The sequence below is a fragment of the Oryzias melastigma genome, linkage group LG14 (assembly GCF_002922805.2).
Source record: "Oryzias melastigma strain HK-1 linkage group LG14, ASM292280v2, whole genome shotgun sequence".
NCBI classification, from domain to species: domain Eukaryota; kingdom Metazoa; phylum Chordata; class Actinopteri; order Beloniformes; family Adrianichthyidae; genus Oryzias; species Oryzias melastigma.
The window spans coordinates 9,047,462-9,069,784 of record NC_050525.1 but is presented as its reverse complement, the minus strand read 5'-3'; the positions used below and the strand labels follow the sequence as shown (position 1 = coordinate 9,069,784).

General features: G+C 38.8%; 3 protein-coding genes across 4 annotated transcripts in view; 2 read left to right on the top strand and 1 right to left on the bottom strand.

Annotated features, from left to right (window-relative positions):
- The window catches only part of kdm6bb (lysine (K)-specific demethylase 6B, b), a 27,400-nt gene extending 22,559 nt beyond the window's left edge, over nucleotides 1–4,841 (top strand). Inside the window, exon 22 of the mRNA XM_024265904.2 lies at nucleotides 2,761–4,841. Within this exon, the coding sequence (XP_024121672.1) occupies nucleotides 2,761–2,784 (24 nt within the window). The 3' untranslated portion in view covers nucleotides 2,785–4,841. The remainder of the gene's footprint in view (nucleotides 1–2,760) is intronic.
- A 5,236-nt stretch (nucleotides 4,842–10,077) lies between these two features.
- tmem88a (transmembrane protein 88 a) lies at nucleotides 10,078–11,886 on the top strand. Of its 2 annotated transcripts, none has more exons than XM_024265909.2 (3): nucleotides 10,078–10,366; nucleotides 10,853–11,181; nucleotides 11,386–11,886. In XM_024265909.2, exons 2-3 carry the CDS (start codon nucleotides 10,873–10,875, stop codon nucleotides 11,677–11,679), a joined length of 603 nt encoding a protein of 200 aa, XP_024121677.1. In that variant the 5' UTR covers nucleotides 10,078–10,366; nucleotides 10,853–10,872; the 3' UTR covers nucleotides 11,680–11,886. The 2 variants fall into 2 exon arrangements, with proteins under 2 accessions (XP_024121677.1, XP_024121675.1); XM_024265907.2 differs by having other exon boundaries at nucleotides 10,080–10,366; nucleotides 10,856–11,181.
- Nucleotides 11,887–15,318: 3,432 nt separating this feature from the next.
- pcolcea (procollagen C-endopeptidase enhancer a) lies at nucleotides 15,319–22,083 on the bottom strand. The gene is made up of 9 exons (XM_024266722.2): nucleotides 21,656–22,083; nucleotides 19,153–19,261; nucleotides 18,822–19,074; nucleotides 17,681–17,805; nucleotides 17,470–17,606; nucleotides 17,090–17,394; nucleotides 16,941–17,018; nucleotides 16,643–16,813; nucleotides 15,319–15,611 (listed from the first exon to the last, which is right to left on the bottom strand). The coding sequence occupies exons 1-9, from the start codon at nucleotides 21,730–21,732 to the stop codon at nucleotides 15,481–15,483; spliced, it is 1,386 nt and encodes a 461-aa protein (XP_024122490.1). The 5' UTR covers nucleotides 21,733–22,083; the 3' UTR covers nucleotides 15,319–15,480.
- Nucleotides 22,084–22,323: the final 240 nt, after the last annotated feature.

Here is a 22,323-nt window from a genome sequence, read left to right as displayed (position 1 = left end):
GTGATAAACATCTGCAAAAGCAAAGAACCACCCTGTGAAAAAGGCTCAGTACTTTCTGCTATAAAAGAACTTTCTGAGCAGCTTCAGACTAAGAAGACAGAAGAATTGCTGCATTTGTAAATCTTAAAGCTTCATTTTTTTGTGTCTTTGTGGCCTCAATGGAGTCATTGATTGCATTGAATCACCTTAATTCTAACAACTATCAGAATAAATCACAACTTTTAAGCCGCCTGATATCATTCATGTAAAACTCATTATCTGACAATCGATACAAGACAGAAACTTCAAAAAGTTGATTGTCAAAAGCAGATAAGCTGAGATTTTTGCCTAAAGTTGGAGTTTTTGTGGAGAAGGTCAATCTTCTCTGCAAAGATGTTTAACTTTTGGTGAAAGTTTTGAACTGAAGCCAAATCCAGAGCAGCAGAAGTGCAGCAGATCCTTATCAAGGCCACATCTACAGACTTCCAAAGATCCCATCAGAAATTCCAGTCTGGTTCAAAAACACAGCAAGTCTGAACGGTTTTTAGTCGACTAAGAAGAAGCTTTTTAACATTCCAGGTCGCTCTAAATAGGATCCAGGTTTTAACCCTTGGTCAGGTCAACATTTCTATCTATAGATAACAGAAACACAACAGAGGACTTGTTATTGGCTGCTGCATTCTAACTTTAAGAAAATCCTTTAAGCTCAAAATATTCCTCTGAGTACATGAAGGTTGTTTTTCAAAGTATGTAAATAAAAAAACTGTTCAAACTAGACAAGGCTTCACGAATACCTGATTTATGAGTTAACAAAGTTAACAAAAATGAAAATGATATTTTTAACATGTTCTTGTGGCATATTTCTAATGACGGAGGACAAATATAAAGAAAATGAAGCTTATATTTGAGTTTCTGAGTATTTCTTTACTCAAGTTGTTCTGAATAAGGAGCAGACGAAAAAATGACATTAAAAAAAGATCATAATTGTGACGTAAAAATACGCTGGCTGCTGGTATTTTAAAGACTGCAGCACCCCCATCTCCTCATACAGCGAAAGCACGGAGCTCTTCCTGGAGCGGACAGTCGATCAGCCCTACGTCCGCTCCAGGAGCTGGGTGACACTTATAGAACCGATCAGAAGATGATTGGAGTGGAACTTCACTAAATGTTTGCCCTAAAACTGTAGGTTTGATCACTAGCAGAACAGTTTATCCTCTTATGGAAGCAGTGAGGGTGTACCAATGAATGCTTGTGGGTCTGTTGGACGTCGCTAATGTGCATCAACATCTGCTTGCTCCTAAACCAGGGGCCTGCAACCTTCAACACTTTTTTCCAGGTCCATTTTTCACAAAAAAACCCAGCAGGAGCCATGATGGTTCATCCTTTAGAACAGGGGTGTCAAACTCAATCACAGCAGGGGGCCAAAATCCTAAACACAGCTTAGGTCACGGGCCGAACAGGATAAACATTTATTGAACACTCTGAAACTACATTTTTGAAACTGTAAAACCGTAACTTTTAAACATAATTATGAACTAGATATATAGCATTGCTTGTAATAATGCTAGTGTAAATCCTGTAAGCTTCATTTGACCGCTGAAGATGCTAGTGCTGATAGCTGAAAATGCTGAAATTAATGGCTAAAAACTCTAAGGCTGATAGCCAGCTAAAATATTAGCTAAATGCCTAATTAGCCACAAAAAAAAACAACTTAGGTCAGCTGAAACACCTAGCATGCAGCTGAAAAAATAGCTAAACTTCAAAATTTCTTAAAAAACTTCCTTAAGCGTGTAATTATTAGTTTAGCTCTAAAACAGCATATTTAAAAAAAAGCCTAAGGTAGCCAAAACAGCTAGCATGTAACTGAAATATTAGCTAAGCTCCAAATTAGCCTAAAAAACAAACAAACAAAAAAAACTTAAATGAGCCAAAACAGCTAGCGTGTAAATACAGTATTAGCCCAACTCCAAAACAGCCTTAAAAAAACTTTTGAAAAAGCCTAAATTAACCAAAATATCTAGCATGTAGCTGAAATATTAGCTAAACTCCAAATTAGCCTAAACAAATCTTAGTAAATGCCAAAATAGTCCAAAAAGTTAGCAGAATGCCAATTTTTAAAACTTTAATACTGTAACTTTTTAACATAATTAAGAATAATAAAAAGGCAGGAATATTATTACAGAATAGATAAACTTAAACCTTAAAGAACTTTTAATATTTTGCTCCATAATACTCTTTTTTTTTTTTTAAACCAGAAACAGCTTATAACTTTTGACAGAGGTTCACGTGATTTCCTTTCAAAATAAAAGTCACCTTGTGTCACATAGAATCGGCTCAATGCTGCCAATGTAGTAGCAGGTAGTATAATGTCAGCAGTGATTTAAAAAATACATTTATTTTACCATTTGTGATAGATCTCTGCCAAAAATACATGAATCAACTCAAAAAAGAAAAAAAATCAGAGCCAATCATGACTCTCACTGTATTTCTCAACCCCTTAAATATTGTTGATAAATAGCAAATCTGTCTAATAATCCAGTTCGCCTTCATTTTGTTTTTGCTTTTTGACTTCCGTTGATTTTGCGTGACACATGGCACACATATCTGATGCTTAAAATGTTCTAGCTCAGTACCGTTAGTTTTTAAAACCTAAACGCTTTATTTTTCTTTAACCAGAGAGCTGCAGTGGAAGGGTAAAAGAGCCACATGTTGCAGACCCGTTCTAAACCAGTCCTTTGTTTGTGTTGTAACCTCTCCTCCGTGTGGCTGTCTCTCTTCCAGACTCCTCCCCCCGTGTCTAAGTGAGAGCCTCCAGCGTCACACGCCTCTCAGCCATAAACCAAAACTCTAACGGCAGCACAAGCGTTGCGCTCTAAGGTTCTCCCCGTTCCTGCAAACACTCTTCTCAATCAGCCGATCCCGTTTACATCTCACATTCTGGTGCGGAGACTCAGCCGGTCCGGCCGCAGCTCACTGTCTTCCCCGTTCCAGCTGCGGTTCGGACGCCTGTTTCCAACTGACCGGTTCCCCTCAACCGACAAATATCAGGTCAAATACTGTATGTTCAACGGACACTGCTGTGATTCAGAAGCATCGAGTAGCTGGTTCTGTGTGTCGATTCAGGTACTTTTATGCAAATTCAGTAGAACTTTTTAATATTGATATTATTATGACACCAATCTAGTTATTCTACATGTCCATTGGTCCGCTGTGATTCTAACGTACCAGCAGGGGAATCGCTTCACACAGAAGTAGCTGATTGTCACCGTTAGCATCGTAATGGTTCATGTTTTTTATTGGTTTGTTTTTTACATATTCAGGTAACTCTGACATTTTGTAACTCCTGTCTGTAAACTCTTTGAGGTGCTAATCTAATCTTATTTATTCTTCTTAAAGAAAAAAAAAGTTTTACCAGCCTAAAAGTACACCACATTGGCCTTGTGAACTGTATTTAGAGGAGATCAAATACACAAATGAGGTTTTATGTTTGTATTAGTAGAAAAAAAAAAGAATTGAAAACCTTTTGTCAGATTCTCTGAAATACGGGTGACCTAAAGGACTCAAATTCTTAGTTGGAAATCAAGTATTTAAGGAGACAAACATGTTTTTGGTGTCCAGCAAAGTGATGTTAAATGTGGTTTGTATGGTACACAAAGAAAACAGACGTACACACGTGTCATTTTTACTCTTAAATGGGGAAAAGCATCCCGACTTTATACCTCTTTGTTTTGCAGTGGTCATAATTCTAGACGACAAAACGACAGAAGAAGATTACAGTCATGGAGAAAACGACTGGGAGGAAATTGTGATTTTTCTGAATAGAAGAGATTTCTGACAAAAAAATAACAATTCTAGGAATTCAAGGTTCAAACTCTAACTTTAATCTCAAAATTTAAGGGAAAAAAGTCGTTTCTGATTTAATCTGAGAATTTTAGGGGAAGTAACATCAAGGGGAAGTCATTACTGCTGTAGATATCCGAACTTCTGAAAAGTCTGAATGAATGTTGAGTAAAAGTGACGCATTAATCCCAGAATATCAGAAAATGACCTTAATCACAAAATTTTGGAAAACAAAATTGGGAATATAACTTTGGTTGTAGGTTTTTGATGATTATTTTTAAGAAATTGACTTTAATCTCTGAATTCTGGAAACAAGTAAAAAAAAATGGACTTTGGTTTTAGATTTCTTTGGAAAAATGGTCAAAAATCGACCTAAATCCAATCATTTAGTTTAGGTTTGAATTCTTTTAGCCCAATTATCAGAAAAATAAAATAAATCCAACAATATTTTGGGAAAAATTTTAAATGTATCTTACATTTTTAGATCTCTTTAGTAAAAGTGTTAAAAATGTACTTTAATTCTGGAGTTTTGGGGGAAAAACATTAAAATTCAACTTCAGTTTTAGGTTTTTGAGGAAAATCTTTTAGAAATTTACCTTAATCCAAGGATGAAAAAAAATGGAAATCTAACATATGTTTGAGATTTTTTTTTAGAAAAAATTGTAAGAAATTTACCGTAAACTTTAAATTAAAAAAAATAATTTTTTGAAAACTTTGGGATTTCTTTGTAAAAAAGGTCGAATTGATATTTTAATCCAAGAATTTTGGGAAAATATTTTAGAAATCTAACTTTGGTTTTAGGTTTTTGAGGAAATTTTGTAAGAAATTGACCTTAAAATTGAAGTTTTAGAAAAATGTTAATGAATAAAATCTAACTTTGATTTTTGAAATTTTGGAAAATAGTTGGAAATCAATTTCGAATCCAAAAACTTTGGGGAAAATACTTTAGAAATCTGGTTTTAGGTTTTTGAGGAAAAATGGTCAGAATTGACTTAAATATTGAGAGGAACTTTAAAAAAAAATGGGGTTTTAGATTTATTTAGGAAAATGGTCAAAATTATTTATAATCCAAGAATTTTTGAGAAAATATTTTAGAAATTAAATTTTGGTTTGTGTTTTTAAGGAAAATTTGCTAGAAATTGACCTGATTTTCTTTTTTAAATATTAATATAAAAAATCTGACTTTGATTTTTGGAAATATGGTTAGAAATTGATTTTTTTCAAAGAATTTTGTGGAAATATTTTAGAAATCTGGGTTAGGTTATTGATGAAATTAGGTTTTTAATGAAAAGGTGTCAGAAATTGACTAAAATCCCTGAATTTTGAGGAAAAGTTTGTAAAAAAAAAATTTATTTTGGTTTTAGACTTCTTAAAATTTTGTCAGAAATGACTTGAATCCCCAAAAAAATGAGGAAAAACTGAGTTTGTAAGAACAAAAATCTATGATTTGATGAGACCTTAAAGCAGAAAAAAGTCAGAATTTCCTACCAGAGAACTTCTCTTTTTCTCCATGTCTGGAATCTTTCGGTAAAAAATGAAAAGCTGTAACTTGTGACTGAATGTCACCGTGGTGTGTACGGATGGGGTGCAGAGGAGAGGGGATCCGCTGCTTTCAACACAACTTTCAACACAACATTTCATTTAAAAAACATCTGTGGAAAACCAGTCCATCTTTTGAAGATCAAACAAATGCAAAACTCTAAAGGAATTGTTGTCCGTAAATCCTAATCAGCCTTTATAAAAGGAATCAACATTTTTCTGAATGATGTTTCTCTGCATTACAGCTTCACAGCATTCAGAGCTTCATAAACTGAACAGACGGTGCTTCTTTACTTGTTCTTCTGCAGCAGTTTGGATGAATTCCCCTCACTGACGTGTTTGTGATCACACCTCTGCCCCCCCCACACATCCTGTCATGTACATACTGTATCTGTTTCCTAGAAAACTTTTAAAAAATGTTATTTTGTCTGCATTTAAGCTGAACTTCATGTTTTCTTCTATTCTGGAAATAATCCTGTTTAAATTACTGCATCTGGGGGGGGGGTCCTCCCCTCCTTTATACCTCCTCTTGTTGTTGTTTTCTCCTTCTCTGATTTTTGCTCATGGAGAATATGAAAAAAATTGTAAATGGTCACATTTATTTATACTGTAAATGTTTGTTTTCTGAAATATTTATTGCATATCAAAGGACGCTTCACTTGAGAAGAAGGGGCTACAAGGTATTTTCAAAGCTGTAGTGTGGTTGTAGTGTGGACAGGGGCAGTGCAATCAGGGGGGGCAGTTGAATTTATTGATTTTTTTCTTTTCTTTTTCATGGTGCTAGACCCCCTCTTTGCCCCGATGCCCCCTTCATTTACAGAAGATACTATTCAAACCAACAATCTGGTGCTTAGAGCCGTTTTTGCGCAGTTCAGCCATTCCACCAACGGAACGATGTCTTTGTACTGTATCTAACAAACGGATCCAGCTTTGGTTTTTTTAAAAGAATCTCTTTCTGTTGTATGAACTTCATAACCTTCTTCTGTGGCATTAGTGGTTTTACGATGAGCATTAACCGTAGTTGTACTTCTTGACACTTTTGCAGAGACTCTTAGGGATGTGACTTTTTAAATGGCGTCCAGGTTTTTCTCCTGTCTCGTCCTCCTCATCAGTGTTATTTGGAGGACCTAACAACTTTATTTTTGTTTGTTTGTGTTTGTTTGATTTATACTGCACTTATTGTTTCCAAAAGATTCTCACATGGACAAGGAAAAAAAAAAGAAGACCTGAGCCAGACCTGTCTTAAATCCCTCTGTGATTTTTCTGTGACATATTGTATTGTTGTTCAAGATAATAAAAAACAATGTTTTGATAAATTATGGAACAAAAATGTCTCGTCATTGGAGCTGAATTCAAAAGAATTAGCTTTTATTTGGGGGTGTAATTTGACGTATTGCAAAATTAATTTCAATTTTATTTATATAGCTCAATATCACAATAGAATTGCCTCATTGGGCTTCATGCCTTTAATCATACAGAAGCATAAGTCATAAAATATAATCAATAGCTAATTGCTAAGCTAAACTCAACAGACTTAATAAAACTGGTTATCCCTGCCCTTAAACTCCTAAAAAACCTGATTCAGAATATAAAAGAAGTGACCGTGGTGTTCAAAGTGCTTTAGCATCCTGAGCAGAATTTAATCCCTCACTATATCGTTTTTTTTAGTATTTATGGAGAGAATTCAGACACAGACACAGTCAATGGTTTGACCAAAGCAGAATTTTTCATCTGCTGATTCACAATGATTTGGACAAATAAATACTCAGAAATTACATTTTTAGCTCCATTCTCTCAATAAATGTCCTCCATCATGAGAAATTTGGCACAAGAACATGTTAAAAACACAATTTCAGTTGCTCATTGTGCTAAACGTCTGCTTTACTTTGTCTAAAACAATAAATTAAAGCATTCTTTTTTAAATTGTATTGGGATCTAAAACATAACTCATATATTTATAAATTTGCATATTTGGCTAAGAACATCTAAAACTAATAAATATCTATTATCACATGATCTTCATGCAAAGGAAACTTACCTTTTTGCGACCTTCTCCTCATGTCTATGAAATGAGCAATTCAGAAATTAAAACTGATTTATTTTTCAAATCTGTTTGAACTTTTTTAATCTGTCTTTGCAGGACACGGGGATTTAGGCTCAGTCAGAGTCTGCAGGTTGATGCTCTGTTGAAATCAAGACTACTGAGTGGCTCCACTGGGTTAAAGCGGTGCTCAACTTGTTCTCTGTTACCTTATGTCTTCCATTAAACCAAGAATCTGGCACCTTCAACATTTTTTTAATGATAATGAGATCCACTATCTCACTATCACCAGAAAATGCATTTTTGTTTTTGTGATGAGATCCACTATCTTATTACAAGAAAATGAATTTTGTCTTCTTGTGATAATACGATCCACTGTCTCATTATCACAAGAAAATGAATTTCCTTTTTTGTGATAATGAGATCCACTATATCATTATCACAATAAATTGAATTTTGTTTTCATATGATGAGATCCACTATCTCACTATCACAAGAAAATGAATTTTGCTTTCATATGATAATCAGATCCACTATCTCATTATCACAAGAAAATGAATTTTGTTTTCATATGATAATGAGATCCACTATCTCATTATCACGAGAAAACATTTTTTTTTTCTCATGGTAATGAGATAATGAAGATTATAATGCAGGATCCCTCTCTTTCTTTCCTCACTGACACTTTACCTGTTTTAAGTCTCTGTATTATTAGGTTAACAACAAAAACAGCAGAAGAAAACACTCCCCCAAAGTTGTTTTTTAGTCTATTTTTGTTTTATTTGTGGATCTACGCTCCTTAAATGACTCATTTCCATCTCATGCACCAGCCCCCTCCCTTTATTTCCCAAAAACCTCAACAGGTTGATTCATGGAACCAACAGAACCCAGGGCGGACAAGTATCTCCACATGTTACGTTTACTGAGCCCCGGACATTAGCGGACCCAAACAGCCACTCAGTCCACTACAATACTTTTTTTCAGTTTTCTACAATCCGTAGCTAAACAAAGCCGTTTTTCAGAAAAACAAAATCAGCACTATTAAATCGATTAATTATAAATGGATCAGTTCTGGTGTTTGACATTTTCTTCGATAAACTACTTTGTTTTGCAACAGACGTCCAGAGCTCAGTGAACGCACCAGGCAGAGACGCTCGGCACCCTCGGGTTCTGTGATTCCACTCTGAGGATTTTGGGGAAATAAAGGGAGGGGGATGGTTAAGGCTTTTGAGGAGCGTGGATCCAGTAATAAATTAAAAAAAATAGACTAAAAAACAACTTTGGTATGGGGTGTTTTCTTCTGCTGTTTTAGTTGTTAACCACAAAATAAAGTGATTTAAAACAGGTCTCAGCATCACAGAGTGGGAAAAGAAGAGAGGAATGCTGCAGTATATTCTTTATTATCTCGTTATATCGATAATGAGACAGGCGATTTCATTATCACGAGAAAAAGATAAAAAATAAAGTAGTCCATTCCATTTTTGGTATGCATAGATGTCTGCAGTGATTTACAAATATATATACATATATATATATATATATATATGATACCATATTGACATCATTTATTTTAATTCATAATCTATATACATTTTTTCATTTCTTGTTTTCATCTGCTGTTTTTATTGTATTTTTTGTATTGTTCAAAATTGTGGCCTAACAAACAAACAAATTCTGGTTGTGCTTACTGACCTGCATTTGATTTTCTGTGGTACACGGCGCTCTAAAATCAGTTAAAATGTTGGATTGTTGGAGCATTATGGGTAATGTGGTCAGGAGCTGGTGAAGTCATACATGCTCTCCTTCAACTGTTTGTGAATTAATTTACTTTACTGTTACTTTTTAAAATAAGAAACATTACTTTTTTAACCGGAGAGCCCCAATGGAGGGGTCAAAGAGCTAAAGAGCGACACGTCGTATTAAACAAATCCACGCTAACTTTCTGGAAGCCGCTCAGGATCCTTCACTCTCAGAGTTGTGGGGGTTAAAAGCAGATGGGATCCACAGCAGTGTGGACGTGAAGTGAGGATGGAGCAGCGGATATCCCCCTTCCAAGGACAGGATGCGTGCTCTTCCTCCACCAGCCCGCTCAGACACCAGCACTGCCGCCCCGTTGATGACAAAGCCCTCTGCTCATGTTTTTCAGCCTTAATGGCATCAACTCTTTGATCGTCTGTCCCCTGCAGCAGCTATGAAGCTCCATTATTGTCATCAGGATAGACCAATGTAGAAAAAAAGATAAACAAACAGATGTCTGGGACGCCATGAAAAAAAATGAAATCTCAAAAGAAATTTTTCACTCTTTGAACTGAGCCCCTCTGGTTTCTTATCAGTCCCAGGACGGCCTCTTTCCTCACCAAATTAGCCAGCGCTCTCCCCCATCCTCATTTCCTTAGGTCCCTCTGACATGAGAGATCTGTTTTCCATCACAGGGTCAGAGGCCAAAGCTGAGGCTCTGGAAAAACCGCGCTTTCACCTCGGTCTCACCGCCGAGCAGCCGAGGTGAAGCCGAATCCTGCAGGGTTCCCCGCGAAAAAACCAAGAAAAACCCGACTCCTCCTTCATGGGATTGGGCAGAAGAGGGAGCCTAACCTGCCTCCTCTGATCTGTACAAATAAACATTTGGTCCTCCCGCCCCCCTCCCCGGTTGTAAGGGTGGTTACATAAACCCCCCTGCAGGAGCAGAGTGCTCAGCCTGCGCTCCGGGCCAGCACAGGATACGGACGCACCGACTCTCCATCTGGACCGGGAGCGAGGAAGCAGAATGTCAGGGAAGGAAGTGGGAAATCTGGAGCTTTTCTTCTGACGCAGGCAGGCAGGAGTCTGTGGACTTTCTGGAGAAGCAGATCGACTGACGCCCCAACTCCTCACACTAATCCAGGAACTTTCACCTTAAATCAAGAGGAAATTCCTTAAATTCCCAACATCTGCAGCTACAGTGGAAGAGGGAATCCGGTTCTCCTCACAGTGAGTACCACTCAAGTTCTGAATGTACGGTTTTGGGGGAGTCCAGCTCAATCTGATGACGTCAGGAAGGGAAGCAGGTGATGGAAAGGAAGGAGATGCCACTTTTTAAAAATGTTTTTCCCAAATCCAACGTGGTACTTTTTCCCAAATGGTTGAAGGAAGTGTGCTGGAACTGACAGGAAAACTGTCTATAAATGGGTTCTGACATATCAGAGGAAGTGGAGTGGGATGTGGAGAGAGTCTTTGGTAGTCTGCGGCCCTTTTCTCAGACACTCTGGTGATTAGCGGGCCTTTTCTTCTTGGCTCTCGGTCATTGTTCTGGATGATGCTTATCCTGCGGGTCGGGAAGGTGGAGTCGCGGCGCCCATTTCCTCCTCAGTAACGGCCACTCCGTTTATCTGTGTTGACTCTCCGCGTGTTTCATCGCTTTATGTAAGAAGCCATTAGGAGTTTGGTTCTGTGGGAACCTGACCGTGTGCTTTCCTGCAGGTCGGACCGCAGCCGCCATGAGTCTGTCACGGAGCGGGACGCTGGAGAAGACGGCGTCCGAGCCGGCCCGCTCTGAGGCCCGCTCTGCCTCCAGAGCGGGGTCAGGGGTCGTGGTGCCCCCTCCCTACTCGCTGGGCGGCAGCGAGGTGGCGGACGCGCCCCTGGAGCTGCGGGGGTCCCTGGACTGCTGGGCCTGCTCCGTGCTGGTCACCGCGCAGAACCTGCTCATCGCCCTGATCAACGGCGCCCTGGCCAGCGTTCTGTTCGGCGTCATCCTCACCCCCGCCCTCACCATGATCATATTTGGCTTCCTCTGCCACTCCACGGTAAGAGCAGACACCCCCACACTGAAGTGATTAACACCCCCCTGTAGTCTGGCGCTGGAATGTCAGCAGGACTGATGTTTTTTCAGCCATTCGACACTATTTTCAGAAATTCCGTAATTCCTTGCAGCTGTTCTAGTAGTCTGCAGCAATGCATTGTGGGTCGAGCTTCTGAGATTTCAATGCCCCCTCTCTGTTCACCTGCAGGTCCAGCCCAGTGGCACGTCCCTGTTCTGCTCGGACCTGCTGGACGACACGGCCTGCGTGGCGCTGCTGGTGGTGGGCTTCCTGCTGCTGACCCCCCTGCTGGTCCTGGCCCTCGCCGCCTACTGCCGCCTGGCCCGCCACCTCCAGCTGGGCATGTGCTTCATCCCTTACAGCCGCGCCGTCTACAAGAACCTGCCCGCTGCCCCGCGCCAGAGGAGGCCCAGCGGGCCCGGGGGCTGCTGGGGGCATCAGCAGGGGAAGGAGCGGGACGGGAAGGGCAGCGTCTGGGTTTAGGGGTGGATCCCGCCAGCAGCTCCTCTCGCCAATCTTCACCGGATTTCTTTGCAGAAACTATTTTTATAAAATCCGTGATCTATGTCACTGATCCTTTAAAGCTGTTGAAATCCTTTGTTTGTATTCCTTTTTTTACTACTTTTTTTTACAATAAAGTGACACAGTGACTGTTGAACGTTCAGTCTTGAATAAATGTTTTCACCAAAATCAACTTGCCTGAAAAAAGATGCATCTCCAAGCTTGAGGTACATCTCTATTTTATCTTCTTCCATCACTTCATAATCTTATAAATTTACTCCAAAACAACCTGAACTCCTCATTTCTTCATAATCAGCTTCATTTCTTAAAGCTCCACCGATTTAGTTCCACTTCCTGGAGTTCTCTCCTGTGAAAATGCTGATGTTGCATCTTTACAGGTTACATTACTATCTATTTTTAATTCCTCTAGGATCTCCACTCACCTTTAATTTGGATTTCAAGTCATCAAAAACAAATATATATATATATGTATATATATATTAAAGAAGACAAACAAAAGAGACGAAAAATTAGAATATTATGGAAATGTGAACACATTTCTTTTTTAATTAAACTTTCCTAATTGATTTAAAGTATTTATTTGATTATTTTTAAATAAATTGGGATTTCCGTTTCAGAAAATCAAATTCATGTGAAGAAATTTGCCTGAATGTTGCATAAAAATGAATGTTTTTAACTAATTATCTACTAAACTCAATGAACAGGTTCCCCACATGTCATTACTGTAGCCAGAAGACCATCACTGGTCACTAAAAATCATAGCTAAGGAGGTTGGCTGTTCACAGAGCGCTGTGTCCGAGCAGATCAACGGAAAGTCAAATGCAGGGAGGGGTCTGCAACCTTTAAAGTCCCCCTATGACAAGGTATTTTTATTAAAAAAACATTCTCAGTAGTGTTTTAATTATGATTATAAAGTTTTAACGAAAATCCCACAATCTAAATGTCTTAAAAAGCCATTTTTCATGTTGATCTGAAGCCTCCGTTTCCCAAAATCTCCTCTGAGGGGGTGTGGCTTTTGGAGCTGAGCTGATCTCCAACGAGAGCCGAAAAGTCCCCACCTCAAAGTTAGAAAAATACTGTGTTTTATATATATATATATATATATATGTTTTAGTGGCCATTAAGTCATTCATTTATGAATGAATGAATGAAATGGTTTATTTCAAGCAATCAGGTAATAATACATGAAATAACATCTACAGGAATTATCAATATCCTGTTCAGGACTTAACATCAAAGGCCACGTAATCGTTCTTCGTTGTTATGACTTAGAGACTGTGAAGTTATCATATCAAGGGAATTGTGCTCGAGTTCTCCAGTTTTATAATATATAGTGTTAAAATATTCTCTACAGTTGGGTTTTTCTTTATTAAATTAACTTTGTTTACTCTTAAAGTAGCTCATACGAGTTCCTTTCAAAATAAAATGCATCCTGTGTTTGAGATCCTCCAGCTGCAGCAGATTTACCTGAACCAAAAATGCAAAAAACATTTTTTCTGTCATTGTGACTTTGGTGTTCCTTGATCTTTTTTCTCCTTTTACTATTGGATATAAACAACAAGAACTTTGGTGTAGGACTGCAATGTCCAGCACTAGTGCTGGTAAACTGTCTTCAGTCCAAAACCACTGCAACAGTCGAGCAGAATATTCAAGAGGACTTCAAGATTCCTGCTGAGGATGAAGATTCATCTTCCAGCAGGACCTGACCCCTGACCTTTGAAGATGGAAATACCATTTTAAAAATACTTTAATTTGACTGATTTGATGTGGTCCTAATCCTTGTCTGTATCTTTAAGCAAAACTGAGAAGTAAAAAGTGATTTCCACAGTTTAACTGAAAAATAAAGTAAAAACTTTTACACATTTACAAAAAAAAAACCCTTTTTAAAAAAATCTAATCTGTCATTTGAAAAACAGACATGAAGTGTGAGAAAACTTCATTATAAAAAAGAAAAAAAAGTATTAAACATGAGAAATGTCCTTATACTGAGAAGGAAGGTCTACAGGAGGGATGCCCAGTTTAGTTTAGTCTGTTTATGGCTATTGTTTATATTTATGACTTTTATGTTTTTGTAAAACCTGTTGAGACAACTGTATTGTGTACGGTTATATAAATGAAATTGAATTGATAATTTGTTATATTGATACATTAGAAAGAGTGAATTCGAATATTTAAATGTACAGTTTAAAGACCTACTCCATTTAATCATTTTAATGAATTTTTGTGGTATTTTTGTCATAATGGAGGAAATATGTGAAAAATTAGTCTTAAATTTGCTTTTCGGAGTATTTCTTTATTCAAATTGTTGTGAATCAAAAGCAACAAAACAAGTCATTTAAAAAGAGCTTATTTATTGTGACCTAAAAACATATCCACTTTTAGACAAACAGATCCACAAACGTCTTTGTTTTCCTTATCTGAGCTGCAATCTGGATCAAAACTGACTGGACAGCTCAAATATAGCTCACAATTTTTGTTTCCCCACTAATGTTAGGCTGGGGTATGAGGGGCTGGAGCAGGAGAGTCTGTTAATAGCTGGGTGATGGGAAGTGGGGTTGCTTTGCACCAAGAGTCCCGCCCACAAAGAGGTGAGTTTCTAATGAACTCCTAGGAAACAACACAAGTTTTTGGTACCGTTTATAATAAGATTCTTTAACGAGCTTTATTGTGACATTAATAAACATTATTATTGTGTTCATAGGATGTTAGTAGATGTTTGCATCATGTGTAAAGGATGTACAATAGTACATCCTTTACACATGATGCAAACACCTCTTCCTCACAATGAGATTTCAGATATTATCATTTTTGTAGAGGAAGGCTGTGTCAAGTCAAGTTTAAAACAGCTTTATATCATTGTATAAAAAAGGCTAAATAGCTGATGTATTCACCTAAAAACCATATTGAGAGAATCTTCTGTTTTATTGTTTTTTAAAGTTGTGAGAGAAGGTGAATAAGGACTCGCCAAAATAAATTGAAAGTAAATAAGGATTTTGAAAATGGTCTTTTACACTGAATACAAGAATGTGACTCTCAGTAGGTTGTGTTGAATTAAAACTGTTTATGTCAGTTTCTGATTTGTAAAAAAAATAAATTCTAGAGCTGCTCTGCCTTTTTTCTGTCTGATATAACAATAAATAAAACTGAAAACTGATAGTGAGTCACAATAATCCTAATACCCTTTTGTCTCCTCTTCATGTCCTCTTTGTCTTCCTCCTTCCTGCCAGCTCTAACCTCAGCATCCTCACTCACTGATGTCTGAACTGTTTCTTTGCCTTTTCTGCAAAACATTTTAGGGTGCACTTTTTGTAGAGTAAAATAAAATAAAATGTCTTTTCCACATTGTAAAATACCGTCTTTCTTTTATGGAGTGTCTGCAATAAAAACCCAGTTTATGACTCCTGTTTGATTAATGCTGTTCAAATTGAATCATATAAATCATCTTATTTAATTTAGTTTCTTCTTCATTCCCTGTTAAAGATCAGAGGTCGCTCACAGAGGCTTCTGACGTCACCCAAACTGCTGTTACAATCTTCCTCCAGCAGGTGGAGCCAGAGTCACCATTCTGACACGGGCGTCTGAACAAACAGGTTTGCTCTTAGAGTTTGTTAAAGGAATATAAAAAGTCTTTATTCAGGTATAAATAGCAAACATAAAGTTTGACCAAACTTTGTATAAAACAGCTCATTTAAAACTGTGTGAAAATAAAAATCAAAGTACAGTTTAAGTATTTAGACCTACACGTGGCTTCAAAGTGAGCCTTTAACACGGCTGCCGGCTGATGTTCATCAGTAAGTTCTGGTGAGGAGCTTTGTATGGAGCCGTGAATGCACCAGGTTCCAGCGTGCCGCGCCCCTCCTCGTCCACCTGACCCATGATGATGTAGCTGCCACCTTCAGATCGGACAAAGTCATCAGATTACATTTAGGATATTATCTTATAATAGAATAAACGAAATAAATTGCTTTTTTTGTTGCACCAAAGCCATTTTTTGGAAGAAAAAAATTATATTGTGACTCTTAAATATGGGGTCAAATCAAGGTCAGCTTAAAGTGAAGGAAAAACTTGATCAACTCAGAAAACAAAAATCCTGAATTTAAACTGTAAATAGTGAACTGAAAGTTGAAAGAAACTAAAAAGAAGGAACAAAAAAGTAGCAGCTTTTATAAAGGAATATTACTGTTCATTTGGTAAAACTTCTAGGTTTAGAGTTCTTTTTAATTAAAGTTTTATTTTTTTTTCTTATTTTATTACCCATTTTCTATTGTATTTTCTCAAATTTTTAATTTTATTTTTTTCAAATTTTCAAAAAAGTCAAATTTTCATTGTGTTTTTTTCTAATTTTCAATTTTCTTTTTTCAATTTTTTCCATTTTTTTCTATTTTTTTAAATTCTTTCTCAAATTTTCATTTTTTTATTTTTAATTTTATTTTTTTCAAGTTTTCTATTATTTTGTCATATTTTCAATTCATTTTTTAATTTTCTATTTTATTTTCTCATATTTTCGAAAAAAAAAATTCACATTTTTATTTTTTCATATTTTCATTTTTTTTTCAATTAAAAAAAACAAATTTTGATTGTAATTTTTTTCAAATTGTCAATTTTATTTTCTCAAAATTTCAATTGTATTTTTTCAAGTTTTCAAATTTTTTTTTTTTTTAATTTGCAATAATTCCTTAAAGCGTTCATGCATACTGACCTGACACTAACTGTTGTGCACAAGAAACTTTTGTTTTAACTTTGATTTTTTTTTGTCTTTTTACTTTGATCTCCCCTTTAGGTCCTTAGTACTTTTCAGTTTTAAACTCTTTTCTATATATATATATATATATATATATATATATATATTCATCCACTTTAAACCAACCTGATGTGACCACATACCAAAGGGTCTTCACATGAATGTCAGTTTCCACAGACTCACCTCGGCGGAACAGGGGGCATTTCTTGCACCGGGACACCAGCTTCACCGCCATGGTTTCTCCCACTTGCGTGATGGTAAGTCGTCCTGCTTTAAAAGCTTTAATGAGGGTGACATTGATGACCAGAGTTCCTCTGGGCCCGGGACCCATGGAGGTCACCTGACCTGTTATCACTGAAAAAAAAAAAAAAAAATCAAGCATCGTAGGTTAGACAGCTGCTGCTGAGCAGATAGACGTATGTCTGCAGGGTCTGCGTCTGCAGGGTCTGCAGGGTCTGCAGAGTCTGCGGGGTCTGCGCACCAAATTCACTGGCGCAGAAGCTGGTCTTCACGGTTCCGTTTCTTTTGCAGGTTTTGGGACACGGAGGGTTCTGAGGATCTACAGATGGAGACAAAGGTCAGTAAATCCAGAGTGGAGGTATCATGGGGAATAATAATGTCCGGACTCACTGGGCTTCTTCCCGTTTGGCCTGGGGGGGGTCACCCTTCGGTCTTGACCTCTGTTTCTCTGATTGGTTCTTACGGGCTTGGTGGGGGGAGGTGGGGCAGTGGTGGTGGTGGTGGGGATGGGAGGTTTCACCGTGGCGACGGGTCTAACAACAGGTTTTGAGGGGACAGGTCTGGCTCCGGACCCCACCGCGGGGGGTTGGGAGCCACGGGGGAGGCTGGTGTAGGAGGCGAGGAAGCCGTCTGATGGGACGCTGTAGTCGGACACAAACTGGACCAGCAGCTCGTTGGTGCTGGTGATGATGGTTCTGAAGGAGATGGGAGAGAGGTGAGCATGGAGGCTGACAAACAGATCTTTCCCAGAATGCTTTTAGGCATCTCACTCTGGGGTTTGATCGCCGCAGAATTTCCCAATCAGACGTGAATCGTCTGTATCTTTGCCGTTGAAGAACGCCACAAAGTCAAAGCGACACTCGCTGTCGCCCTCCAGCACGAACTTCTCAAACTTCACCTGGATCACCTGGAGGCCGAACACAAACAGAAGCTTTAAACTTCATTTCAGGTCAAAGGAGGTCAACTAAGGGCGTCACCAACCTCATCGGGCGACACGGTGACCAGCCAGGAGCAGCTGACCCCGAGAGGGTACTTCCCGTCGGGCCAGTTTGGCGTCTTGATCTCTCCTTGGCTTTTTGTCATCTTTCCACCGCAGATCTGCGATTCTGAAAGCAGCGACTTCATGAGGATGAGGAGCTGAAAGCTTCATCCCCTGAACTGCTGGCAAAGCTGATTCTGTCTCATGCAGCTTCAACCCTTCAACTCAAACACCGTTTTGTGTTGATCTGATTTGAAGCCACTTTTTTACAGAATAAAAGAAAAAGGCCAAGACTATCGAGCGTTGATGTTGGCGCCATCTTGGATTCCTGTGATGTCATCCAGCCTCTTCGGAAAATCAGAATTTAGACAGGACAAACGCACAAACAGTTGTTGGAATTAGGACGCGACGATAAAGATTAGACTGGTTTTGGAGCGAAGATCAAAACAGTCACACCCCCTTTATAAGCTAAATATTAAAGTCTCACTCTAAACATCATACTGTTCCCAGTAGTCTTTTAATTAGGTAGTGTTCATTGGAAATCCATCACCAGGATGGAGTTTGCTAAATTTGATGCCAATTACCCAAAACCACTGTTGCCTTTTAAAGCCCCATTTATAGAGGTCAAAAGAACAAAAACCGTTGATTTAGTGTTTGGTTACCCTTTAAGCCTCTAGTGGTTACCTTCTGAACTGCATCATCCTCCAGCTGCTTTAGTTTTTTTAAACTGGCTTCATTAGGGAAGTTATCGGTTCATTCCCTTCACTTGTGTTTTCTGCTCTTTTCCCTCTGTTCTCTAATACACCATATTGGGTCATTTCTATGCATATTTTACACCTTTGATGCCTAAATTTATTTCCAGATATAAATACAAAATGTACTCAAGTTTTTGCCTTCATTTATGCTCAATTAAGGTTATTTTTCAGCTGAAATGATTTCTGGAGCGAGTGGTTCAAAGGTCAACCTTTCCAATTTTCAGGACAGATGTTTTTCTAGAGGAAAAAGATCAACCAGTCCTTTCCTGGTTTGTCCTAAAAGTCATTTCACCAACAGCTGCTAAAGAGAAAAACAATGTTTTCATTTCCTAGGGGGTAAAAATAGCCGGCCTTATCATCACTTTGCTATGTGAGGGTGTGACCTCACCATAGGGTTGGGTGGCTTTGAAAAAGGCCACAAATCCAGTGCTCTGCGTCTCCCCGTCTGTCACCATCTCCAGCATCATGGTGTTTGTGGAGGAAATGAGATTCCCGGGCCGGAAGGTTCCGCAGAAACGGCCCAGCTTCTTCCCCAGCGCCGAGTGGCTGCCGTACACGTCCAGATAGTCGTAGCGGCACTGTGAGTCGGCCTCCAGGTCGAACAGGCGGAAGTTGAGCGTGACCACTCTTCCCTCAGGGACCTGGAAAGCAGACGGAACGTCAGCGAGTCACATCCTGGAAGAGCCAGCTCGGCGCTCGGACAACGGGAAGTGACTCACGGTGATGCGCCAGGTGCATCTGCTGTTGGCTTTGTAGGAGCTCGGGAAACCTTCACTGCCGACAAAACCGGATTCTGCAACCAGGTCTCCTCCACACAGGAACACGGGCCTGTGAGGAAGCAATCAACTATCCGTCAGTCAGTTATCCTCTACATGTGATCTGACTGAAACTACACATTCATTTAAAACATAGAATAAGGCCGGTTTTCTGCAGGCTGGTTGAAGATGCAAACACTTTGTTTCTGTCATTTAGAATGAAGCTAAAGGGATTCTTGTCCTGGATCACCATGGAGCACAATGACGAAAACAAAAGCCACAACATGACAAAAGCCGAGCCACAACAACAAACGGTGAAACACGACAGCAAAAGTCGAAGCACAAAGACAAAAACCACAACATGATGACAAAAGCCAAAACATCATGACAAATCTGAAGCGCGCCGGCAAAAGCCACAACACAATGACAAGAGCCACAACTCAATGGAAATGACTCAAAACGGAAATGAATAATAGACTTTTTTTTTTAAGTTTCATTCAGTTTAAAGCTATTGGCAAAAAAAATCAGTTTTTCACTTCCATTGTAAATCACTTTCATTGTGCTTCTGCTGTGGTCGTGTTGTGTCTTTTGTCGTCGTGTTGTGTCTTTTGTTGTTGTGTTGTCTCTTTTGTCGTCGTGTCTTTTGTTGTTGTGTTGTGTCTTTTGCCGTCGTGTTGTGTCTTTTGTTGTTGTGTTGTGTCTTTTGTTATCGTGTTGTGGCTTTTGTCGTCAAGTCTTTTGTTGTTGTGTTGTGTCTTTTGTCATCGTGTTGTGTCTTTTGTTTTTGTGTTGTGGCTTTTGTCGTCGTGTCATTTGTTGTTGTCTTGTGTCTTTTGTCATCATGTTGTGTCTTTTGTTGTTGTGTTGTGTCTTATGTCATCATGTTGTGGCTTTTGTTGTGGTGTCTTTTGTTGCTGTGTTGTGTGCTTTGTGATCGTGTTGTGGCTTTTGTTGCTGTGTTGTGGCTTTTTTCCTCGTGCTTCCGGTTTTGCTGTCTTGTTTTGTTTTTTGTCATCGTGTTGTGGCTTTTTGCCTCGTGCTTCCGGTTTTGCTGTCTTGTTTTGTTTTTTGTCGTCGTGTTGTGGCTTTTGTTGTCGTTCTTCCGCTTTTGATGTCTTGTTGTGTCTTTTGTCGTTGTGTTGTGGCGCTCTTGTTGTCTTGTTTTGGCTTTTGTCTTCATGTTGTGTTGCTTTTGTCGTCGTGCTTCGGCTTTTGCCGTCTTGTTGTGTCTTTTGTTGTTGTGTTGTGTCTTTTGTATTTCCTGTATGTGTCAACCATCGAAGTGGCCTCCTATGGACTTTATTGTTTTTAAATCCATCAGATTCAGTCTTCGTGTTTTTTAAAGAACTGATATTTCAAAGCCATTCTTTGCTCTGAACCATCCAGAACTTTTTGATGTCTGAATTTATCTCCAGCTATGAAAATAGCTGCCATGTTAAAAGATGCAAAGCTGAGGTCATTTTGGGACCAAAGTGGTTTAGTTTATATTTGCATCAATAAGAGTCACAGAGTTGAAGATGTAAAATGCAGTTCTCCAATCTTCTAAACCCTTCTACAATGTTTTGTCGCAGTTCTTTGGTAAATATTTAGCCCACATGAGTTTTGTTTATTCCAGACTTTCCCAACATAGACAAAAAATCAATAGAATTGCAATTAAATACATTGAAATCACACTTTTTCCACATTTTTATTCATTTGATGTGTATCTCTCATTTCCATTGTTTTTCTCTAAAACTCTGTAAACAAATCAGAATCATTGTTATGATTTTCTTGTCAACTTTCAAAATATAAATGCAAAACTTTATTTAAAAATTCCACTCTTTTTTACTTTTCAGATTTGTAACTTTATTCTGTAAAATGTTCTGTGGTGTCTTTGGAAAGGCTTATCAAAGCACAGACAGAAGCAGCAAAAAATATTTTTAAAAAATAAAAATTAACCTACATTTTAGAGCAACTTTTACATTTTTCTGTCACAATAAAATGTAATAGAAGACAGTTCTGCTGTTCTAACAGAACTTACTGGAAAGTTCTGATGCTTTCCAGGAACTGTAAGCATTTTTTTTTTTTTTTTATTGCAGAGGCTAAAAATGTCTGTATTCCGCAGCTGAAAGGCATACAGCCTGCAGACTGTCTGTAATGACGTCATTTTGAAGCCCACAGCTCTGCTGTGAGGACATTTCTGGTGTTTTTGCTGCTTCGCAATCAGAATAAAAACTCAAGTTTGATCATCAATGAAAGGAAAGAGCTCAAAGGAAAAGTTTTACGAGTGAAGTCAGCATGTCCAGGTTTGACCCCCCCAGGCGGAACAGAGAGTGTTAACATCTGTGACGGCTGAAGTTCTGCAGACCCACAAACCTTCAGCACAAAGGAGTCATGAGAGAATCCCACTTTCAGGACTCTTCTCCTCAAACTTTCCTCTTTTTGAATCTGCTGTCTTGATAAGTCGGACTTGTGGGCGTGTCCTTACCTGGTTTGGTTGACCTGCTGGGCCGTCGTCCATCCCACTGCGGCGAGCAGGAGTCCGCAGATGCAGAAAGCATGCATTGTGATGAAGTTAGGAGGTCTGCTGCAGGACAGACGAGGTGAGAGGGAAAAGGAGGAAGAGGACAAGGAGGAGGAGCCTATTTGCTCAGAGTAGGCGGAGACTAAATCAGAGAGAGAAGTTTGAAAAGGATAATAAAAGAACCATGGGGGGGAGGTGAAGGAGCAGAGGAGGGTGGAGACGACTTTAATTGGAGCCAGATGTTTCCTTCAGAGGGGTAAGAGTGGACGAAGGGGACATCAGCTCCACGTCCGGCCTCGGCAGTTCCGGAATATTCTGGAAAGCTGGTCATTACCCCCACGCTGCGCCCACCTGCCCATTACACAGGCCGCACAGGTGGAGGTACATCACACTGGGCTTCTTTGCATTCTTCTGCAGATCAGAGGTCATTTATGCTGCGATCTGGGTCCAGAACGATGTGAAAAAAGCAGATTTTAAGTGCCGACTTTTACATTTTTTTTATTTGACTGGAGTTTATTTGGGTCCACGAGACTGGTTTTATTCCTCTCTTGTAAACCAGGGCGAGAACAGGACTCTGGGGGAGTTTTCTCTCTGTGTTGACGTTTGGGGATGAGCCAACCCTCTGGCCTACA

What these genes read in the sequence shown, in the direction of transcription:
- tmem88a (XM_024265909.2), top strand. Translation starts at nt 10,873, where the DNA reads ATGAGTCTGTCACGGAGCGGGACGCTGGAGAAGACGGCGTCCGAGCCG. An exon ending in GCTTCCTCTGCCACTCCACG is followed by an intron (nt 11,182 to 11,385) that starts GTAAGAGCAGAC and finishes GTTCACCTGCAG; the next exon opens with GTCCAGCCCAGTGGCACGTC.
- pcolcea (XM_024266722.2), bottom strand. Translation starts at nt 21,732, where the DNA reads ATGCATGCTTTCTGCATCTGCGGACTCCTGCTCGCCGCAGTGGGATGG. An exon ending in CAAAGCCACCCAACCCTATG is followed by an intron (nt 17,806 to 18,821) that starts GTGAGGTCACAC and finishes CGCTGCTTTCAG; the next exon opens with AATCGCAGATCTGCGGTGGA. An exon ending in TCACCGTGTCGCCCGATGAG is followed by an intron (nt 17,607 to 17,680) that starts GTTGGTGACGCC and finishes TTCGGCCTCCAG; the next exon opens with GTGATCCAGGTGAAGTTTGA.